Raw genomic sequence first — 22,081 nt, forward strand, 5'->3', positions numbered from 1 at the left:
ATGAGTATCTTGGAGTTGAGAACGATTTACAATGGTCTGATGGCTTGGCCTCAGTTGTCCTTAGCCCGGTTTATCAGGTTTCAGTCGGAAAATATCACCTCATTGGCTTACATCAACCACCAGGGAGGAACTCAGAGTTCCTTAGCCATGAAGGAGGTGGTTTGGATTGTTCAGTGGGCAGAAGCTCACAATTGCTGTCTTTCTGCCATCCACATTCCAGGGGTGGACAACTGGGAAGCGGACTTCCTGAGCAGACAGACATTTCATCCCGGGGAGTGGGCACTCCAGTTTAACCCTCAAATGGGGGATGCCGGAGTTGGATCTGATGGCATCTCGGCAAAACGCCAAGCTTCCAAGGTACGGTTCAAGGTTAAGAGATCCACAGGCCGCCCTGATAGATGATCTGGCAGTTCCTTGGGATTTCAGTCTGGCATATCCGTTTCCTCCGTTTGCTCTCCTTCCTCTAGTCATTGCTCGTATCAAACAGGAGAGAGCATCGATAATTCTAATAGATCCTGTGTGGCCTTGCAGAATCTGGTGTGCAGACCTAGTGAAGATGTCATCTCTTCCACCTTGGAGGCTGCCTCTGAGGAAGGACCTTCTATCTCAGGGTCCAATCCTTCATCCAGATATCGTTTCTCTGAAGCTGACTGCTTGGAGATTGAATGCTTAGTTCTGTCTATTCGTGGTTTTTCTGAGTCGGTCATTGAGACCATGGTTCAGGCTCGCAAGTCTGTTACTAGAAAGATTTGCCATAGGGTATGGCGTAAATAGCTTTATTGGGGTAAATCCAAGGGCTACTCTTGGAGTAGGGTCCGGATTCCTAGGATTTCGTCTTTTCTCCAGGAAGGTCTGGAGAAGGGATTGTCAGTCAGTTCTCTGAAGGGTCAGATTTATATATATATAAATACTGTATGTATTTATATGTGTATATATGTATTTACAGACATATATACACATATAGACACATAAATACAACTGTATACATCAGTGCTTTCCAAACTGTGTGTCGGTGGCAGTGTGTAGGTGTGTCCCTGCTTCAGCATAATTGTTTTTAAATGTAAAATTCTTTTTAAATTTTTTTTTGGTTTCCGACTTTCCGCCTGCCTGCTACGCATATTACATGGTTGACACGTGATTGATACCTAGGGGGTCACATATCATCTTAACCTATTGGCCCAGCTTAGTGGGAACCGAAACTATTCCCATTGGCTCCTGACTGCAGATGTAGTCTCCTCAATCGTCTCGTGACTGCACGTGTAGTCAGTGAGTGGGACAGCAGTGTGTTTGCAGCGCAGGCCGTAGTCAGTCGGACTCGCAGAGCTCTGAGGGCAGCAGCTTAAACGCTGAGCTGAAGTCAGAAGTCAAAGTGTTTTTTTGCAGCTAGCTCACAGTAGTGCATTGCTGCTCCTGCTCTTGATATATGGATAGGAAGTGGAAGCTTAAAAATGCTTGATGATGAAATGCGAGTGTCTTTATCTAATATTCCACTAAATATTCAGAAACTGTGTTCATCCCATCAACCTCTTACATCCCATTAAATAGTAAGTAGCTATTGGTGATATTAATTCATGCACATACATACTGTTACTTGTAAATACATTTTGTTATTATATCATTTATGTATGTGTCCTTAGCTCTTAAAACCGTTAATTTAACCTCCTGTTTGCTAGTACAACTGAATTACTGTGTCGCGAAATGATGTAGGTCTAAATAGTGTGTCACCAACATGAAAAGTTTGGAAAGCTTTGGTATACATATATAGACATATATAAGTGCATTGGATATCTTTGCAATTAAGTAGATGGAAACATGTAAAAACATATTTATGCAACACAGTATTCATAGTTAATAAAGTGTTATAGTATATATTTATTGTAAATATTTGACATTCCAATGTTCCGTACATTTCAGAATATGTTTTATGTATTTTTAAATAGATATATATATATATATACTAACTATTTATAATCATGTGTGTATATATATATATATATACACACAGTATATATATACAGTATATATATATATATATATATATACACACACAGTATATATATATATATATATATATATATATACACACACAAAGTATCCCACAAAAGTGAGTACAACCCTCATATTTTTGTACATATTTTATTATATCTTTTCATGTGACAACACTGAAGAAATTACACATTGCTACAATGTAAAGTAGTGAGTGTACAGCCTGTATAACAGTGTAAATTTGCTGTCCCCTCAAAATAATTCAACACACAGCCATTAATGTCTAAACGGTTGGTAACAAAAGTGAGTACACCTCTAAGTGAAAATGTCCTAATTGGGCCCTATTAGCCATTTTCCCTCCTCGGTGTCATGTGACTCATTAGTGTCATAAGGTCTCAGGTGTGAATGGGGAGCAGGTGTGTTAAATTTGGTGTTATCGCTCTCACACTCTCTTATACTGGTCACTGGAAGTTTAACATGGCACCTCATGGCAAAGAACTCTCTGAGGATCTGAAAAAAAGAATTGTTACTCTACATAAAGATGGCCTAGGCTATAAAAAGATTGCCAAGACCCTGAAACTGAGCTGCAGCACAGTGGCCAAGACCATACAGCGGTTTCACAGGACAGGTTCCACTCAGAACAGGCCTCGCCATGGTCGACCAAAGGAGTTAAGTGCACGTTCTCAGCGTCATATCCAGAGGTTGTCTTTGGGAAATAGACGTATGAGTGCTGCCAGCATTGCTGCAGCTGTTGAAGGGGTGGGGGGTCAGCCTGTCAGTGCTCACACCATACGCTGCACACTGCATCATATTGGTCTGCATGGCTGTCATCCCAGAAGGAAGCGTCTTCTAAAGATGATGCACAAGAAAGCCTGCAAACAGTTTGTTGAAGACAAGCAGACTAAGGACATGGATTACTGGCACCATGTCCTGTGGTCCGATGAGACCAAGATAAACTTGTTTGGTTCAGATGGTGTCAAGCGTGTGTGGCGGCAACCAGGTGAGGAGTACAAAGACAAGTGTGTCTTGCCTACAGTCAAGCATGGTGGTGGGAGTGTCATGGTCTGGGCCTGCATGAGTGCTGCCGGCATTGGGGAGCCACAGTTCATTGAGGGAACCATGAATGCCAACATGTACTGTGATATACTGAAGCAGAGTATGATCCCCTCCCTTCGGAGACTGGGTCGCAGGGCAGTATTCCAACATGTTAACGACCCAAAACACACCTCCAAGATGACCACTGCCTTGCTAAAGAAGCTGAGGGTAAAGGTGATGGACTGGCCAAGCATGTCTCCAGACCTAAACCCTATTGAGTATCTGGGGGGCATCCTCAAATGGTAGGTGGGGGAATGTAAGATCTCTAACATCCACCAGCTCCGTGATGTTGTCATGGAGGAGTGGAAGAGGACTCCAGTGGCAACCTGTGAAGATCTGGGGGACTCCATGCCCAAGAGGGTTAAGGCAGTGCTGGAAAAAAATATTGACACTTTGGGCCCAATTTGGACATTTCCACTTAGGGGTGTACTCACTTTTGTTGCCAACAGTTTAGACATTAATGGCTGTGTGTTGAATTATTTTGAGGGGACAGCAAATTTACACTGTTATACAGGCTGTACACTCACAACTTTACATTGTAGCAAAGTGTAATTTCTTCAGTGTTGTCACATGAAAAGATATAATAAAATATTTACAAAAATGTGAGGTGTCTACTCACTTTTGTGTGTATATATATATATATATATATATATATATATATATATATATAGATATAGGTATAAATATACATTGTACCAAACTACCATCACATATATGTAGAAATATGTATTTATGAATAAATAGAACATATTCTGTTATGTGAAGAACATTGGAATGTGAAATATTCATATGTTCATGTCGGGTTAGGGCACATCAGAATATGCATTGGGTTAAAGAGTCAGTAAACCACATTATATTAGCCAAACTTTGTAAATCATAATATTCCGTTTTTATTTTGTAAAAATACCACTGTTTTACAGACCCGCTCTCCGTACTCTGCTGAGCGGGTCTGTTGTTTTTACTGAGCGCATCGGGCCAGCTGTATAGTCACAGCCCGGCCCGACCGCGCCATTAGACACAGTGCAGCTCGTTCCCACTCTGTCTAACAGCAGGAGCGAGCTGTTTGGCTAATATAATGTGCACTATGTGCAGAATTATATAACATTATTTTTAAGGTTTACTGTCCCTTTAATTAGCGCTCCACTTGTAAACTGACACATAATGATTACTTGGTCTCCACTTTCTTTAAAGGAATCATGTAAATCAAACGGTAAAACAACACATACAGGGACTGAAGACCTACAGAGAGAAACAGAGCTGCACATTCAGTCTGCCATGAAACCAGTCCAGGAGTTACTGCACCTTATCTTAAGGCAGAGCCTCACCCAGCTCTCTGCTGTCAAGCAAGGACACCCCTTGGAATATCTTCTTGAGGTTTGAACTCAGCTCTGTGTCCCTTCAAACCACTAATCTTGCTTAATTTATAAATATATACACCTTGATATAGAGCAAGAGAGAAATAATATTTTGCGGAAGCATTTTCACATATCTCCAAAAACTCTGGAGGGGGCATCTGGACGATCTTTGGAAATGCTTGGGTGGTCTTGGGTGGAATCTGGGTGTTGTATGAGTGTGTGCGTGTTGTAGGAGTGTGTGTGTATTGTATGAGAGTGTGTGTGTCTTGTATGAGTGTGTGTGTGTGTGTTAAATGAAAGTGTGTGTGTTGTATGAGAGTGTGTGATGTATGAGAGTGTGTGTGTGTGTTTGTATGAGTGTGTGTGTGTCTGTGTGTGTTGTATGAGAGAGTGAGAGGTATGTGTGTTGTATGAGAGTGTGTGTGTTGTATGAGAGTGTGTGTGTTGTATGAGAGTGTGTGTTGTATGAGAGTGTGTGTTGTATGAGAGTGTGTGATGTATGAGAGTGTGTGTGTGTTGTATGGGAGTGTGTGTGTTGTATGAGAGTGTGTGTGTGTTTGTATGAGTGTGTGTGTCTGTGTGTTTTATGAGAGAGTGTGAGTTATGTGTGTTGTATCAGAGTGTGTGTGTTGTATGAGAGTGTGTGTTGTGTGTGTTGTATGAGAGTGTGTTGTAGGAGAGTGTATGTGTGTGTTGTATGAGAGTGTGTGTGTGTGTTGTATGAGTGTGTGTGCTGTATGAGAGTGTGTGTGTTGTATGACGTGTGTGTGTTGTATGAGAGTGTGTGTAGTGTGTGTGTGTTGTTTGAGAGTGTGTGGGTTGTATGAGAGTGTGTGTATGTGTTGTATGAGAGTGTGTGTGTTGTATGAGAGTGTGTCTTAGGAGAGTGTGTGTTATAGGAGAGTGTGTGTTGTAGGAGAATGTGTGTTGTATGAATGTGTGTGTGTGGTGTTGTATGAGGGTGTGTGTGTTGTATGAGAGTGTGTGTGTTGTATGAGAGTGTGTTGTATGCATGTGTGTTGTATGAGAGTGGTGTTTTTATTACCTTTTACAACACTTACAAGTTTGACTACAATCAGGAATAAAGTACACACACAGTTTAGTCACTTTGACAAAAATTGCAGCTATCTTGAATATTACTTCAGTCATGAAGGTGTGTGGTATCCTTGCACTGGGTCTTTGTGAAAAAAGTTTGAAGAACCCTGTTACCTAGCTGGGATCTTTTACGGTGTCATTTCATGCAAGTGCTGATTTGCAGTTGTCCCTGCAGGTGTTTCCAGCAGATGACAGTATAGAGCAAAAAAACCTGTTCCAGACAGAGATCTTGCAGTGGACGATGGAAATGTTTCATGCGATTAGCCGCAAAAGGGAACAGCAAGGTACTAAACAGCGCCGTTACTATAGTGACATGACGTCGCTTTATCACAAAATGTGTTTTGTAACTCAGAAAACAAATATTTTTAATTAAGTTTTTATTTCCTCCAGTTGAACATTATCATTTTCTTCCTTTCCTTAATTTTGTATTTCCTTTCTTCCCTCCCTTCCGTGCTTCTGCCCTTCTTTCCTATCACAATGTGTAGATCAGTGTTTCACAACAAGGATATTGTAATATTCACTTGTGTTGCAGGTTCAGCTGCTCTTGTTACCAACTTTAAATATTCCTTGTACGGTTCTTCGAGCATTAACTCTTTAATTCTTGAAATCTTTTAGTATTTACTTCGGGCTAGTGACAGCCGTAGGTCTCGTGAAATTAGTATAGTTCGATTTGATATTGCAATTAATTGGTTAAAAGACCATTAAAGGGACATTAAACCCAAATTTTTTCTTTCATGATTCAGATAGAGAATACAATTTTAAACAACTTTCTAATTTACTTCTAATGTGCTTTATTCTCTTGATTTTCTTTCCTGAAAAGCATATCTAGATAGGCTCAGTATTTGCTGATCGGTGGCTTCACATAGATGCCTCATGTGATTGGCTGACCCATGTGCATTGCTATTTCTTCAACAAAGGATATCTAAGGAAAGAAGCAAATTAGATAATATAGGTAAATTGAAATGTTGTTTAAAATTGTATTCTCTGTCTGAATCATGAAAGAAAATTTTTGGGTTTAATGTCCCTTTAAATACAGTAGAATTGCCTTTTAGACAAACGCATAATAACAAGACAATACAATAGCACTTACTCTGAATGTCAAATGAGCAATAGATTTTTTTTCCTGCCAATTTTCAAAATTTTTCTTACATTTGCTGCACCACGTGACAGCCATCAGCCAATCACAAAATGTTTGTACTGTACGAATATACTGTCGAGCCTTGGCAGCAGTGTTTGCAACTGTGTTTGGAGCAATGTTATACAAAAAAAAAATGTTACAATAAAACCTTTTTTTTTTTTATATTCCCTAAAAAAAATTAAAAAAAAATAATTCACCATCGATTTACTGCCTGAAGTCTCCTGTCAGAAATGTGAATCCAGTGCAGCAAGGTGCCATCTTCATATTGTCCTTTGCATCATTTTGCCTCTTTTCCTTTTATTAAGCCATTCTTGCTGTGTTTTTATTCCTATTGGATGATTTAATTCAAACTATCCCATTGCTACTGTTTGATTTAAAACCTACATACAATGTGCAGGGACACTGAACCAATTTTTATTTCTTTCATAAATTAGATAGAGCATGCAATTTTAAGCAGCTTTCTAATTTACTCCTATTATCAATTTTTCTTTGGTCTCTATGCATCTTTATTAGAAAAGTAGGAATGTAAACTTATGAGTTGGATCATCTTTGGTTCAGAACCTGGAAAGCACTTGCTGATTGGTGGCTAAAATGTAGCCACTAATCAGCAACTTCTATCCAGAGTTCTAAACCAAAAATGGGCTGGCTCCTAAGCTTAGATTCCTGCTTTTTCAAATAAAGACAGCAAGAACATGAAGAAAATTTGATTATAGGAGTAAATTAGAAAGTTGCTTAAAATTGCATGCTCTATCTGAATCATGAAAGAAAAAAAATTGGGTTCAGTGTCCCTTTAATCATAGTGCTTGATTTGATTTTTCAAAAAACATTGGTGGGGGTAATTAGCTCTTGGTCGGTTAATAGCATTAGGAATGTTTTGTTTTGTGAGTTGAGGGTCTTTTTTTTTTTTTGCATTGGGGTTCTGATAATTTAGGGGTTATTAGCAAGGGGACTTTTTTTTTACAATCGTTTTATAGTGGTTAGGAGGTTAATTATGATGAGGGTCTGGTAGTTTAGGGTTTAATAGCAGTTAGGGTGTTAGGTGGTTTTAGCAGTGTGGTAGTTAAATGTTATGAAGGTCTTGTGATTTAGGGGTTAATAATGCAACAGGGGCAGCAGTTAGGTAAAATATATATTTTTTTGTTTAGATTTTTTTGTGCTAGAAGAAGAGATTAAAAAATACTTAGAACTATTTAATGGCATGATATTGATTTGATTTATACACTGTCTGGGCTATTTTCTGTGCCGCTATAATCCCATTGTTATTTGGATCTTTTCACCGTAATACCTAATGCATTTATCTTTTTCTTGGCTGTTACCTTTGGTAATTTAGGGATCAGCGAGTCCTCTCCAGACACAGAGATTTTGGATGTGACGGCCATTGGAAACTTGACATACTTCAGCCAGAAGCTGTTGGACAGGCTGTACTGTGGTGTATATATGGCTGATCCTTGCGACATTTTGCTCTTCTTCATCAAACAGATTACAGCTGTGAGTCATCTTGTCTCAGTACCTGCGGTCACCTTTCCCTTACCACATCTTTTATTTTCAATTGTATCTTGTTGTCTTTTCCAATTTCTAAGATTGATAATGTCTTCCCAATCTTTTACAACAGTGTTTCTCAACTCCAGTTATCAGGTACCCCTAACGGGTCAGAGTTTCATGATGGGTTAGAGCAGGTTAACAACCATGGTTACTGATCAGCTGATTAGTTCACTTGTGCTCTAGTTAAAGGGACATGAAACCCAACATTTTTCTTTTATGATTTAGGTAGAACATACAATTTTAAACAACTTTATTATTTACTTCTATTATCTAATTTGTTTCATTCTCTTGGTATCATTTGTTGAAGGAGCAGTAGTGCACTACTGGTTTCTAGCTGAACACATGGTTGAGCCAATGACAATCTGTATAAATATCCAGCCACCAATCAGCAGCTAGAACCTAGGTTCTTTGCTGCTCCTGAGCTTGCCTAGATAAACCTTTCAGCAAAGGATAACAAGAGAAGGAAGCAAATGAAATAATAGAAGTAAATTAGAAAGTTGTTTAAAATTGTATTCTCTATCTGAACCATGAAAGAAAAATTTAGGGTTTCATGCCCCTTTAAGATACCATTAAAGTTTAGCCTGTTAGGAGTACACGTAATGTCCAAAAGTTTGTGCACAATTTTACTAATTATTGAATTTAGGTAAAAATGTAATATAGGGATGGAGAGAAGTATTAATACTACAAGAGATTCTTAAATGATTCTATTACTAAATCGTTGCAAACCTCAAAGCATATATTTTCCAAAAAATATGAAAAGAACCATGGATATACAATACTATCCTTTGAAAGAGAGGACTAAGCACTATGAAGCATATAATAACGTTTATTCCAAACTAATCCTCCAATCTGTAGTGGAAAAGAGAGCATACATTCATATATATACCTGTTACATATAAGGCACTTTATAGTAGATCAATCCATCAAGTGCTACACAAAGCAAATACAAACATCAGCATAAAGGAATTCTTTCCTTGCAAAAAAGTTTTGGATATAGGATGACCGCAGTTATCTGCTGCATCCTAGGTCAGTTTACTCACGTATCCCGCATGACCGTCCAGGGCTTCTGATATGAGAGAGCATATATGGTAAACACCACTTGCAAGCATTATCGAGAGGTATACCTCATTTCAAATCACTTACTTGATCCATCAAAGCAACGTACCGTGACGTCAGCTATTGGAGTTTTTTTTTATTCAACTTCACTGCAAACTTTGTCGATTCAACGCTGCTTGCATCTCATTGGTGGTTCCAGACACTTCCCAAACAGTATTGCGCTAATGCAAAGTTCCAAGTATATTGCGTTTCCTTGCTGCCAGCCAGAGTCACATTGGCTGTTATAAACAACTCCCAGATAGATTGCGATAAGGCAGGGATATTGTGTGCGCAATGTTTCTTTGCTTTGTGATTGCTCCTTTTAAGCCGTTCACCCCTGTGTATCCTTACCGGCTTGGATTAGGAGGGTAGCAGACAGTTCAATACCTCATCATATATAGACCTGTAACCTCTATAGTCGCATTTTCAAACTTTGCAACGTGCAGATAGGGGCCAATCTCCCGCAACACAGGTTTCCCGCACAGGCTGCTGCTAATACCATCTCCTCTTCACTTGCGGATCGATCAACAGTGTCCCAACCAAAGCAGTAATAAAGGCTTCTTTCAAAACAGTGTAAAATCACACATTCGTGGCAATTGTTTAGTGAATGGATTGCATGTATTATAGGGATCAGAGAGAATGGAGAGCCTTCTTGCAATGCCAGTGAGTCTAGTGGTCTGTCCTAGCCTTTTTAGTTATATGACAATTAATACTGTATAATCAATGTTTAAATATGATGTTACTTGCTTGAAAAGTTTTGAAATTCAAAGGGATATGAAACACAAATTTTTTATTTCATGATTCAGACAGGGCATGTGATTTTAAACAACTTTCCATTTTATTTCTATTATATACTTTGCTTCATTCTCTTGGTATCTTAAGTTGAAAAACACTGAGGTAGGCTCAGGAGTAGCAGTGCATTACTGGGAGCTAGCTGCTGATTGGTGGCTTCACACAAATACCTATTTTCATTGGTTCACCAGTTGTGTTCAGCTAGCTCCCAGTAGTGCATAGAAGCCCCTTTAACAAAGGATACCAAGGGGCCGATTTATGAAAGTCTTCCTTTTGGGCACAAATGCTTTAAAGTTTTTTTTAGCAATCAACTTAGACTCCCTACCCCTACCCTAGCCAATATTGGTGGCCAATTGTACTGATATATGCCACAATCAAAATAAAGTTATAGGTAAGTAGCTGAGCAAAGTAGCGGTGGAATATGAGGCTCATGCCATTTTAATGACAGAAATAATGCATTCTTTATATCCTCAGGTTACATACACTGCGGCTCCTTGTAACAGGGAAAGCCTATTCTCCATGCTGTACGGCTGCCTGAATCGTAGCATCCTGCACTGCCTTTCCAGATCCCGACAAACACTTCCTGGGATTATTTGTTTACTTAGGGTCCTCAACCTTCTTGTCACTCACTGGGACGTAATCTTCACCACTTACAACTCCAGCCTAAGCTTTGTCACCTGCCTCATGCACTGTCTGATCCAGATACATTCAACAAGGTATGTGAAGCTTTTTTTTTTTATTACTTTATTTATAGTAACAGGATCCATTACACTCACAGGTCATTCAGAAAAAGAATAAATACATATACTGTGTTAATAAGTACAAAGACCAAGTACAGCAAATTCCGTGCATTATAGTTTCATGTAGTCAAAAAGTCTTTCTTTTGCATGGTAAGTAAAGTCCGGAAAACTAGAGACAGGTCTTCAAGCCCATCAAAGAGTGGTCCGAATCCATTTTTCAATTTTGTAATACAAACAACAAGAATGGGGCCCATTTATCAAGCACTGTATGGAGCTTGAAGGGCCGTGTTTCTAGCGAGCCTTCAGATTCGCCAGAAACACCAGTTATGAAGCAGCGGATTAAGGACCGCTGCTCCATAACCTGTCCGCCTGCTCTGAGGAGGCTGACAGAACTCGTGTGAAATCAACCTGATCGAATACGATCGGGTTGATTGACACCGCCTGCTAGCGGCCGATTGGCAGCGAATCTGTGGGGGGCGGCGTTGCACCAGCAGTTCACAAGAGCTGCTGGTGCAATGCTGAATGTGGATCAGATCATGTCGGATCATGTCGGACAGGCATTTAAGAAATAGGCCCCAATAAATCAAGAGAAAGAGAGAAGAAAAAAAAAAAAAGAAAATAAATAAATAATATAAACATATACATATTATGAGCACGCAAATAATAACTTACCCAGAGTACCTCCAGATCACCCTCCACAGACCAGAACCTAAAAGCAGGAAGGGGGATGCGTGAATGGGGGGAATCCCACCGTCCACCAACTCAGGCCCAGTCAGGACGTAATTAATTATTGTGACTAGAGAGGCACCAATTACCCCTAAGGTTCTCATTTAAGATGAAGAGACTGTTTCTGAATGGGTAGACAATTTAATCTCTAACAGTGCCTGGTAGATATAATAAATAGGCCTCCCATTTATGCATAAACCTTTTAATCCTTCTCTCTGGTTCCCCCTTTGCGTCTGCCTGTTCTATTAGCATCTGGGAATGAACCTTTTTTATGAATTATTGGAAGGGGGAGTTTTATTGTTTGCCCAACCCGATAGGATCAGCTGCCTTGCCAATACAATGACTGTGGAAATAAAGGTATCAGAGCTAAGTTTCCTTTCTGTTGGTATTAAAAAAATAACATGCTAAGGCGAAAGGCGTATCTGAGTTTGAATCAATTTGGACAGCCAGTAAGAGATTTTATTCCAGAAACTGGACAGTTTGGGACAGTCCCAAAACAGGTGAATCCAATCTGGCGAGGCAAAACTACATTTCGTACAGATATTCTTAGCCCCAGGTACCCATTTGGACCGGAGACTGGGAGTTATATATGCTTGCTGTAAGATTTTCAAGTGTGATTCTCTCAAGTTTGCAGAGATAGTTATTGTCTGTATCTTATTCAAGCTAGCATCAATGAGTTCCTCGTCCATTGCTAAATTAGCGAAGCCAGACAACTTAAATAATATCTGTTGCCTAGTAGGACCTTCGTAGTGTTGAAGTATAAGATTATATGTGTTGGCAATTTTATATGAACCTGACTTTGCTTTTTTTTTTTTTTTTTTTTTTTTTTTTCATGTTATACAATACAGCATTTGTTTATTTTTCACACCAAGTAGCATTAAAAAAAACACACCTAAATGAGGTACAGAATTTTGCAGTTTAAAATGTCTTGTTCTTTCATCCTATGATTGACCTTACATTTGTTTTTTTTTGTTTTTTTTTGTTTTTTTTTAAATTTTATTTGTATCAAGGGATAATAACAAGGCATATGTTTCACATTCAAAAATTTTACAAAATATGCTAAAACATGAAAACGAGAGAGTGCAACACAAATATGGTGTATCGAATTACATACCAGTCACTGGATATCTCCACATAGCGATTACTAATGGTCTCAACATTACAGTGTCTGGTCATGTACTGTATATACAAGATCCCCAGAACGAAAAACATAAGAAGATATAATGCGTCCAATTATAAGCGGTCGCTAACATTCTCGACCGAACTAACATATGTATAATCCATTACCCTAGTTATACTAATTACAAATTAAAACAGACAGGACCCCACCTCGGATACAAGTAGTGGGCTCCAACACACCTACCCCAATACGCCTGGACTCCTCTCTCCTGTGAACCCCTCTCTTCCCCTCCCTTCCCCCCTCTCCTCTTGATCAATCAAGCGTTAAGGTTCTCTGCTCTGAACTCTCCCTATCTTTGAAATATAACCCATAAATATTCTGCCTGACTTTGCTAATGCGCACAGCTTACCAATATTAGTTGTACTTACGGAGAGATTTCAGCTTATGTTTATAGTGCCTGCATTGGAAGTAAGCGAATCTGTGGTTATTAGGGAGACCAAATATATCTTGTAGCTCCCGAAATGATACAACGTCCAGCGTTAGTGGATTTACAGCATACGCTGTCGGCATTTATCATTGCACCAGCAGTTCTTGTGAACTGCTGGTGCAATACCGCCCCCTGCAGACTCGCGGCCCCTAGCAGGGGGTGTCAATCAGCCCAATAATACATGAGACCGCTGCTTCTTAACTCCTGTTTCCGGCGAGCCTGAAGGCTCGCGCAGAAACAAGGGGAGCAGGGGCAATTCGGCCCTTGTTAAATAGACCCCCTATAATCAAATGTTCTTCATTCTGTTGGTATCTTTTAATGAAGGAGCAGCAATGCCAGAGGCATATATGTGCAGCCACCAACAGCTGCTCCTGAGTCTACTTAGATATGCTTTTCAACAAAGGATACCTTTTGATTATTTCACTTTTGCTTCAAATTGTAATTTTAAAGTCAGCTTTGATGTGACAATGCTTTGCCAATCCTGAGCTGAACATAGCTGGTGAGTAAGCATACATGTGTAGCCACTAATCACTGTCAGTCACCCTTTTGCAGGGCAAGCAATTGCACAATAATAATTTAGTTCAAACAAGCGTTGTGTTATTACATAGTAGATGAGGTTGAAAAAAGACCGAAGTCCATCGAGTTCAACCTATACAAATCTAATATACTTACAAAAAAGCTCCAGTTGAGCTTAAATTAATCCCACTAAAAGGTGACCCATTTAATACTAGCAATCATATCCATGAATTCTGTTTCTAGTCGGAAATGTATCCAAACAATTTTTAAATGTATCTAGGGTATTGGAATTCACTACCTCCTTTGGTAATGAGTTCCACAATTGTATTGCTCTTACAGTAAAAAAACGTTTCCGTTGCAGGAGATTAACAGGCCCATTTATCAAGCTCCGTACGGAGCTTGAAGGGCCGTGTTTCTGGCGAGTCTTCAGACTCGCCAGAAACACAAGTTATGAAGCAGCGGTCTAAAGACCGCTGCTCCATAACCCTGTCCGCCTGCTCTGAACAGGCGGACAGGAATCGCCGGACATCAACCCGATCGAATACGATCGGGTTGATTGACAGCTCCCTGCTGGCGGCCGATTGGCCGCGAGTCAGCAGGGGGCGGCGTTGCACCAGCAGCTCTTGTGAGCTGCTGGTGCAATGTTAAATGCGGAGAGCGTATTGCTCTCCGCATTTAGCGAGGTCTTGCGGACCTGATCCACAGTGTCGGATCAGGTCCGCAAGCCCTTTGATAAATGGGCCTGTTGATCTCCTTTCCTACAACCTTAAATTGTGACCTCTTGTCACAAACAATTTTCTTGGAATAAACAGAGCTTCTGCCATCTCTGTATATGGGCCTTGAATATATTTATATAAAGTAATCATGTCACCATAAAGTAATCATGTCACCATAAAGTAATCATGTCACCTCTCAAGCGCCTTTTTTCTAGAGAAAACAGACCCAGTTTGGCTAGCCTCTCCTCATAGCTTAAATTCTCCATTCCCCTTATTAGCTTTGTGTCCCTTCTCTGAACTTTTCTAGTTCTGCAATATCTTTTAATTGCACTTTTATTTCCTATTAACAATGTTGTTCTGTACATACAGAGAAAAGCACTTCTGTAAGCTAAAGTCAAGCAAACAAAACAACACACAGACCAATGCTAGGATCCCCTTGTATTGACCACCCCTAACCTTCTTATTTTTACTTTTATGTCCTTGTCTCAGCTACCCGGAGGGTTTTGGTATTAACACCAAGTCTCAGAGAAGCTCCTGGCAGCTGATTTTTCTCTCCAAAAGTGAAGAAGATGAGGAACCAATAACAGAGGGGCCTGCTGTGCAAGAAGGTAGGCATATCTGTATAGGGAAACACAGTAAGGTCATGTGATGTGAAGGCAGAAAAAAACCTAATAACAAGTACTGTTAAATAATTCATATTGATGTTTGTAAGTGCACTTTTATTTGTAAAAAATACAGTCAATCTAAGCCAGGGGTCATACTCACATTGCATACTCTCAGCCTGGGGCTTATACTCACATTACACGCCCACACCATACAGACTCACACTCATTATGTCCCCCTAAAAAAAAAAAACACCCCTAAAAAACCCTTAACTGACACTAAAACATATTGCCCTAGTTGAAGTCAATAGCTCTTTTGCAGAAAAAAATACCTATACTAAAACCAAAGTAACCCCTCCCCCCCAAAAAAAAAGATGCCCTGAAAAGGGCATCAGCAATTAAGCTCTTTTGCTAACCCTAACCTAAAAAAAGGTTTGGAATTGACCCCTATGCGTTAATGCACTACTGGGCTTGAACAAATCTGGTGAGCCAATCACAAAAAGCATATGTGTGTAGCCACCAATCACTAGCATTACAGCTCCTGTTCTGATCATACCTAGGTATCCTTTTAGACTTAGAATTCCAAGAGAACAAAATACATTTGATAAACAAAGTAAATTGAAAAGTTTCTTTGAATTGCATGCTTTGTCTCAGCCATGATAAAATAAAATAAAATATCTTCTAATCTGTTTTTTTTTTCTTTCCAATGGCATGGAGAGTCCACAAATCCATTCTAATTACTAGTCGGAATTCAACTCCTGGCCACCAGGAAGAGGCAAAGAAAACCCCAGCAAAGCTTTAAGTATCCCCCCACTTCCCCCAATCCCCCAATCATTCTTAGCCTTGTACATCAGGAGGATGTGTGAAGATTGTGTCTGAAGATATGTAATTATTTAATTTACAAGGATCTTGTTTTCCTATGAGTGATTGTCCCAGTCCCTCTGGCAAAACAGGGTGAGGATTCTATTCAAATCTATTTGTCGTTCCCAAGAAAGAGGGAACTTTTCGACCCATTCTAGACCTAAAGTGTCTAAACAAATTTCTCAGAGTTCCGTCCTTCAAAATGGAGACTATCCGGTCTATTCTCCCTTTAGTTCAGGAGGATCAGTTCATGACTACCATCGACCTGAAGGACGCATATCTTCATGCTCCTATTCACAAGGAACATTTCCAGTACTTGAGCTTTGCCTTTTTGGACAAACACTTCCAATTTGTAGCCCTACCTTTCAGCCTAGCCATGGCCCCTCAAATCTTTACGAAGGTTCTAGGGGCTCTTCTGGCAGTGGCCAGATCTCAAGGCATTGCTGTGGCACCATACCTGGATGATATCTTGGTTCAGGAGACATCTTTTCATTTAACAAGATCTCATACGGATTCTCTGTTGTCGATTCTCCGCTCTCACGGTTGGAAGGTTAATCTGGAAAAGAGTTTGTTGGTACCAAATACCAGGGTATGTTTTTTGGGGCATATCATAGATTCAATCTCCATGAAGATTTTCTTAATTGAGGTCAGAAAATCCAAGCTTCTTGCTGCCTGTCTTTATCTTCAGTCCTCTTTCCGTCCTTCCATGGCAAGTTGTATGGAAGTAATCGGTCTAATGGTGGCTTCCATGGACATTATTCCTTTTTGCTTGTTTCCATCTGAGACCTCTACAGTTATGCATGGTTAGACAATGGAACAGAGACTACTCGGACCTCTCTCAGAGGGTAGTCTTGGACGTACAGACAAGAGATTCCCTGTCCTGGTGGCTCTCCCAGGAACATCTGTCCCAGGGCACATGCTTCCTGAGACCATCTTGGGAAATTGTGACGACAGATGCCAGCCTTTCAGGCTGGGAAGTAGTCTGGGGTTCCTTGAAAGCTCATGGACCTTGGACTCAGGAGAAGTCAGCTCTCCCAATAAATATCATAGAATTGAGAGCAATCTTCAATGCCATGATAGCTTGGCCTCAACTGAGTTTGGTCCGGTTTATCAGATTTCAATTGGACAATATTACTTCGGTGGCATATATAAACCACCAGCGAGGAACACAGAGTTCCTTAGCCATGAGGGAGGTGACTCGCATTCTTCAGTGGGCAGAGTCTCACAATTGTCACATTTCTGCCATTCACATCCCAGGGGTGGACAACTGGGAAGCGGATTATCTGAGCAGGCAGACCTTTCATCCAGGGATTCTCAATGATAACTCTCAAATGGGGAGTTCCAAAGTTGGATCCGATGGCGTCTTGACTAAACGTCAAGCATCCATAATACGGATCAAGAGATCCTCAAGCAGCTCTGGTCGATGCTCTGGCAGTTCCATGGGACTTCAGTCTCATTTACCTAGCTGACTGCTTGGAGATTGAACGTCTAGTCTTGTCTAGACAAGGTTTTTTTCAGAGAAGGTTATTGATACTATGATTCAGGCTCGTAAGTCGGTAACTCGCAAGATTTACCATAAGGTGTTGCGTAAATACCCTTTTTTGTGCAAATCTAGGGGTTTCTCTTGGAGTCAGGTGAGGGTTCCCCGCATTCTGTATTTTCTTCACGAGGGCCTGGAGAAGGGCTTGTCAGGCACTACTCTGAAGGGTCAGCTCTCTGCCCTGTCAATTATTTTGCATAAGCATCTGGCAGACTTGCCAGATGTTCAATCTTTTGTTCAGGCCTTCGTAGTGTTTATGTTGCCTTTTTTATAACTTATATTAGTGCTGTTTATATTTTTCGTTCACACCCCATGGTCTTTATTATATTATCACACTCATCTTACATAGTGCCAATGATTATTTGCTTTCTTCTCTTTCAGTATATGTCCAGGTCCTTAAAGTTGTGCAGACAGTATGGGAGAACCTTATGGTTCACAGACGGCAGGTCCTTGAAGAGCATTACAAGATGGACCTTTCCATCAATCAAGGTGAAAGACAGATATCTGAGGCCACCCCTCTTTGGGTAGAAACAACATCAAAAGCCTGGCAGCAACACCTTGGTATGTAATGAGAACAACAGTCTTTCTATTTAGCATTGCTACTACAGTTTGTATGTAACATTTGGGAATATGATGGTAATATGTCTGTGACACAGCTAGTTGCTATATATTTGTAATTTTGCAATAATAGGAAGGACTTTACTGCAGTACATGATTGTTGAGGGACTCTTAGTACATTTAAAGATACACTGTAGTTTAGGGCTCAAAAACCAAGGCGCCAGGGAGCCACTGTGGCCTTAAAATTGGACCATGGAATCCTAGTTTAGAGTCCCTACGACAATCACTAGCCACACCTAAAATTTAGCTTGGTGCAGTTGGATCCTTTCTAGGCATCACAGCTGTGAAATCCAAATCCAACTTTTATTGTGTTATTATATGTGTGTGTAATATATATATATATATATATATATATATATATATATACATATATACATACATACATAAATACATTACATATATTTGCATACAGTGGGGTAAAAAAGTATTTAGTCAGCCACCAATTGTGCAAGTTTTCCCACTTAAGAAGATGAGAGAGGCCTGTAATTTTCATCATAGGTATACCTCAACTATAAGAGACAAAATGTGGAAACAAATCCAGACAATCACATTGTCTGAATTAGAAAGAATTTATTTGCATATTATGGTGGAAAATAAGTATTTGGTCACCTTCAAACAAGCAAGATTTCTGGCTCTCACAGACCTGTATCTTCTTCTTTAAGAGGCTCCTCTGTCCTCCACTCATTACCTGTATTAATGGCACCTGTTTGAACTTGTTATCAGTATAAAAGACACCTGTCCACAACCTCAAACAGTCACACTCCAAACTCCACTATGGTGAAGACCAAAGAGCTGTTGAAGGACACCAGAAACAAAATTGTAGACCTGCACCAGGCTGGGAAGACTGAATCTGCAATAGGCAAGCAACTTGGTGTGAATAAATCAACTGTGGGAGCAATAATTAGAAAATGGAAGACATACAAGACCACTGATAATCTCCCTCGATCTGGGGCTCCATGCAAAATCTCACCCCGTGGGGTCAAAATGATCACAAGAATGGTGAGTAAACATCCCAGAACCACACGGGGGGACCTAGTGAATGACCTGCAGAGAGCTGGGACCAACGTAACAAAGGCTACCATCAGTAACACACTACGCCGCCAGGGACTCAGATCCTGCAGTGCCAGACGTGTCCCCCTGCTTAATCCAGTACATGTCCGGGCCCATCTAAAGTATGCTAGAGAGCATTTGGATGATCCAGAAGAGGATTGGGAGAATGTCATATGGTCAGATGAAACCAAAGTAGAGCTGTTTGGTAGAAACACAACTTGTCGTGTTTGGAGGAGAGAGAATGCTGAGTTGCAACCAAAGAACACCATACCTACTGTGAAGCATGGGGGTGGCAACATCATGCTTTGGGGCTGTTTCTCTGCAAAGGGAACAGGACGACTGATCCGTGTAAATGAAAGAATGAATGGGGCCATGTATCGTGAGATTTTGAGTGCAAACCATCTTCCATCAGCAAGGGCATTGAAGATGAAACGTGGCTGGGTCTTTCAGCATGACAATGATCCCAAACACACCGCCCGGGCAGCAAATGAGTGGCTTTGTAAGAAGCATTTCAAGGTTCTGGAGTGGCCTCTCCAGATCTCAACCCCATAGAAAACCTTTGGAGGGACTTGAAAGTCTGTGTTGCCAAGCAACAGCGCCAAAACATCACTGCTCTAGAGGAGATCTGCATGCAGGAATGGGCCAACAGGCCAGCAACAGTGTGTGACAACCTTGTGAAGACTTACAGAAAACGTTTGACCTCTGTCATTGCCAACAAAGGATATATAACAAAGTATTGATATTTAATTTGCAAAATAAATTCATTCCAAATCAGACAATGTGATTGTCTGGTTTTGTTTCCACATTTTGTCTCTCATAGTTGAGGTATACCTATGATGAAAATTACAGGCCTCTCTCATCTTCTTAAGTGGGAGAACTTGCACAATTGGTGGCTGACTAAATACTTTTTTGCCCCACTGTATGTATGTGTGTGTTTATACATATTTGTCTATAAATATACTATAATATATATATTTACATAGAAGACAATAGTGATGTATGTATGTAGTGCAATAGTATTAGGTAGGCATGTACCATGTGTGATGATCCAAATGTGGAAGGCAGCAGCCGCTCTCAGGATTCGGCTATTTTTGGAGCCAGGTTCCTTCTTGTAAAAATACAATACACTAAGATGTGGATTTGTATAGATCTTAGTGTGTTGCACTTTCACAAGAAGGAATCCTGCTCCCAAAAAGAGCAGAATGTTGCTAGCTCCCACCTTTTTCCACATTCGGATCTTCACGAATGATTCAATGGCAAATGCCTAGTATTAGAGATACATTATACTTGAGGAGCTATATTGATATATGTTTATTTGTAATACAATAGTATTAGTAAGGCCTAGTGCACAATTTTTGTTCTCAAATCCTCAGACAATTTTTTGCTGCTCTTACTCTTCTCCATGCTCAGTGTGGCACACAGAGACACACAACAGAAAGGTTGAGTCCTTTTTTCACCATTTTAACTGGTTGCCAGTGTGACTTGATTGAGTTAAATTACAAATTTATGCAATTATTTCTTACAATTTTAAGAAGGTGACAATACTTTAGTCCAGTCCATTTTTGGAGTTTTGCGTGGAATGTGTCAGATTTGGCTTTATTTCTCCACTTTTTTGTGTCATACCAATACAAACAAAATAAATAAACATGAGAATGCCTAAACATTTGTAATTGCAACAATTTTCTGGGCGACGTAGTGCATTATCTGACAGAATGAAGGGGCGCCAATATTTTTGGCCATGACTGTATATATATATATATATATATATATATACAGTATGTATTGATATATAATGTACCAAAATACCATCAGATATATGTAGAAATATGTATTTCTTTCCTAAGACATGGACCACAACGTCATTCCAATTAGCTAGTGGGATATTCGCCAGCAGGAGGAGGCAAAGAGCACCCCAGCAGAGCTGTTAAGTGTCACTTCGCTTACCCATAACCCCCAGTCATTCTTTTGCCTCTGTCAATGAAGGATGTGAAGTTGGTTCTGAAGATATTTATTCCTTTAATGGGTACTTTTCCCTACAAGCAAGGATTGGGGTTTAGCTGTGTCCACGTCAATCTCTTGAGTAAGAGTAGTGGTGGCTTTTAAGCAGTTAGAAGGTGGTGAGGTTGTCCTTGCTTGGTTTTCTAACATAATTGCTACCCTGGTTATAGACACTCTGTTCTTTCTTTTTCTACAGGTCTCTGATAGGAGTATGTGTCCTTTCTCGCCTTGTGAGCTGTCTTCCTGCCGGACAGCCGGATTTGCAGGTAAGTGCTTTTGTCTTCTAGGTATTGGAGACTTGCACTTTTCAGGAACTTTTTATTCTGCATAATTAATTGGGACTTAATCAATCCTTTTGTTAAGGATTTATTGGGGCAGCGTGCAGGCACTTTGATATGTGAAGGAGACTAAGGGGTTAACTTCTTCCTTATGTGTTACGGGATGGTTCCTCAGGCTGAAGGGTGTTTTTCTTCACTTATTTTATTATTTTAAGTGGGAAGAGCTATAGAGGTGTTTTTTTAAACTGTTTTGAACTTATATGGATTGTAACCATTAGCTCAGTGAGGCTAGAAGTTATGATCGCGCGCTTTTAGTTTATTGCGCAGTTTTCATGTGTGCCGCTCACGTGACAGCCCGCTCTTCTGCTTGTACGCTGAGTGGAGCGGTGTCATTCTCTGTGGATTCTCTTCTGTGACGGCTGTGAGAGACCTCTTTGGAGCGGTTCATTGATTTATCTCTGCTTCTAGCTGTTCCGGTAGGGCACTTCAGTCTGACTGAGGTGTAGAGGTGTATTTTTTGTTTTTGTGCTTAATTAGCGTTATTGCGCTCTGAGGGAGTCCTGTTCCCTCTTAAAGTGACAGTACATTTTTTTGTCTTCATTTACTTTTGGGGTATTATCTTAGCTATGGACACTGAACAGGAGTCTGTTTCATTTGATAAATGTTTACTATGTTTAGAGGCCCAAATTGTTTTGCCTATGCAATTTTGCTTCTCATATTTAGCTAGGACC

At 40.1% G+C, this 22,081-nt stretch overlaps 1 protein-coding gene across 2 annotated transcripts in view; it reads left to right on the top strand.

Annotated features, from left to right (window-relative positions):
- WDFY4 (WDFY family member 4) overlaps positions 1 to 22,081 on the top strand; it is a 598,790-nt gene that overhangs the window by 307,006 nt on the left and 269,703 nt on the right. For both annotated transcript variants that reach the window (XM_053692180.1, XM_053692181.1), the window contains exons 33-38: positions 4,273 to 4,455; positions 5,707 to 5,815; positions 8,000 to 8,157; positions 10,573 to 10,814; positions 14,893 to 15,011; positions 17,788 to 17,967. In XM_053692180.1, the coding sequence (XP_053548155.1) occupies positions 4,273 to 4,455; positions 5,707 to 5,815; positions 8,000 to 8,157; positions 10,573 to 10,814; positions 14,893 to 15,011; positions 17,788 to 17,967 (991 nt within the window). The remainder of the gene's footprint in view (positions 1 to 4,272; positions 4,456 to 5,706; positions 5,816 to 7,999; positions 8,158 to 10,572; positions 10,815 to 14,892; positions 15,012 to 17,787; positions 17,968 to 22,081) is intronic.

The sequence above is a fragment of the Bombina bombina genome, chromosome 9 (assembly GCF_027579735.1).
Source record: "Bombina bombina isolate aBomBom1 chromosome 9, aBomBom1.pri, whole genome shotgun sequence".
Classification (NCBI taxonomy): Eukaryota; Metazoa; Chordata; class Amphibia; order Anura; family Bombinatoridae; genus Bombina; species Bombina bombina.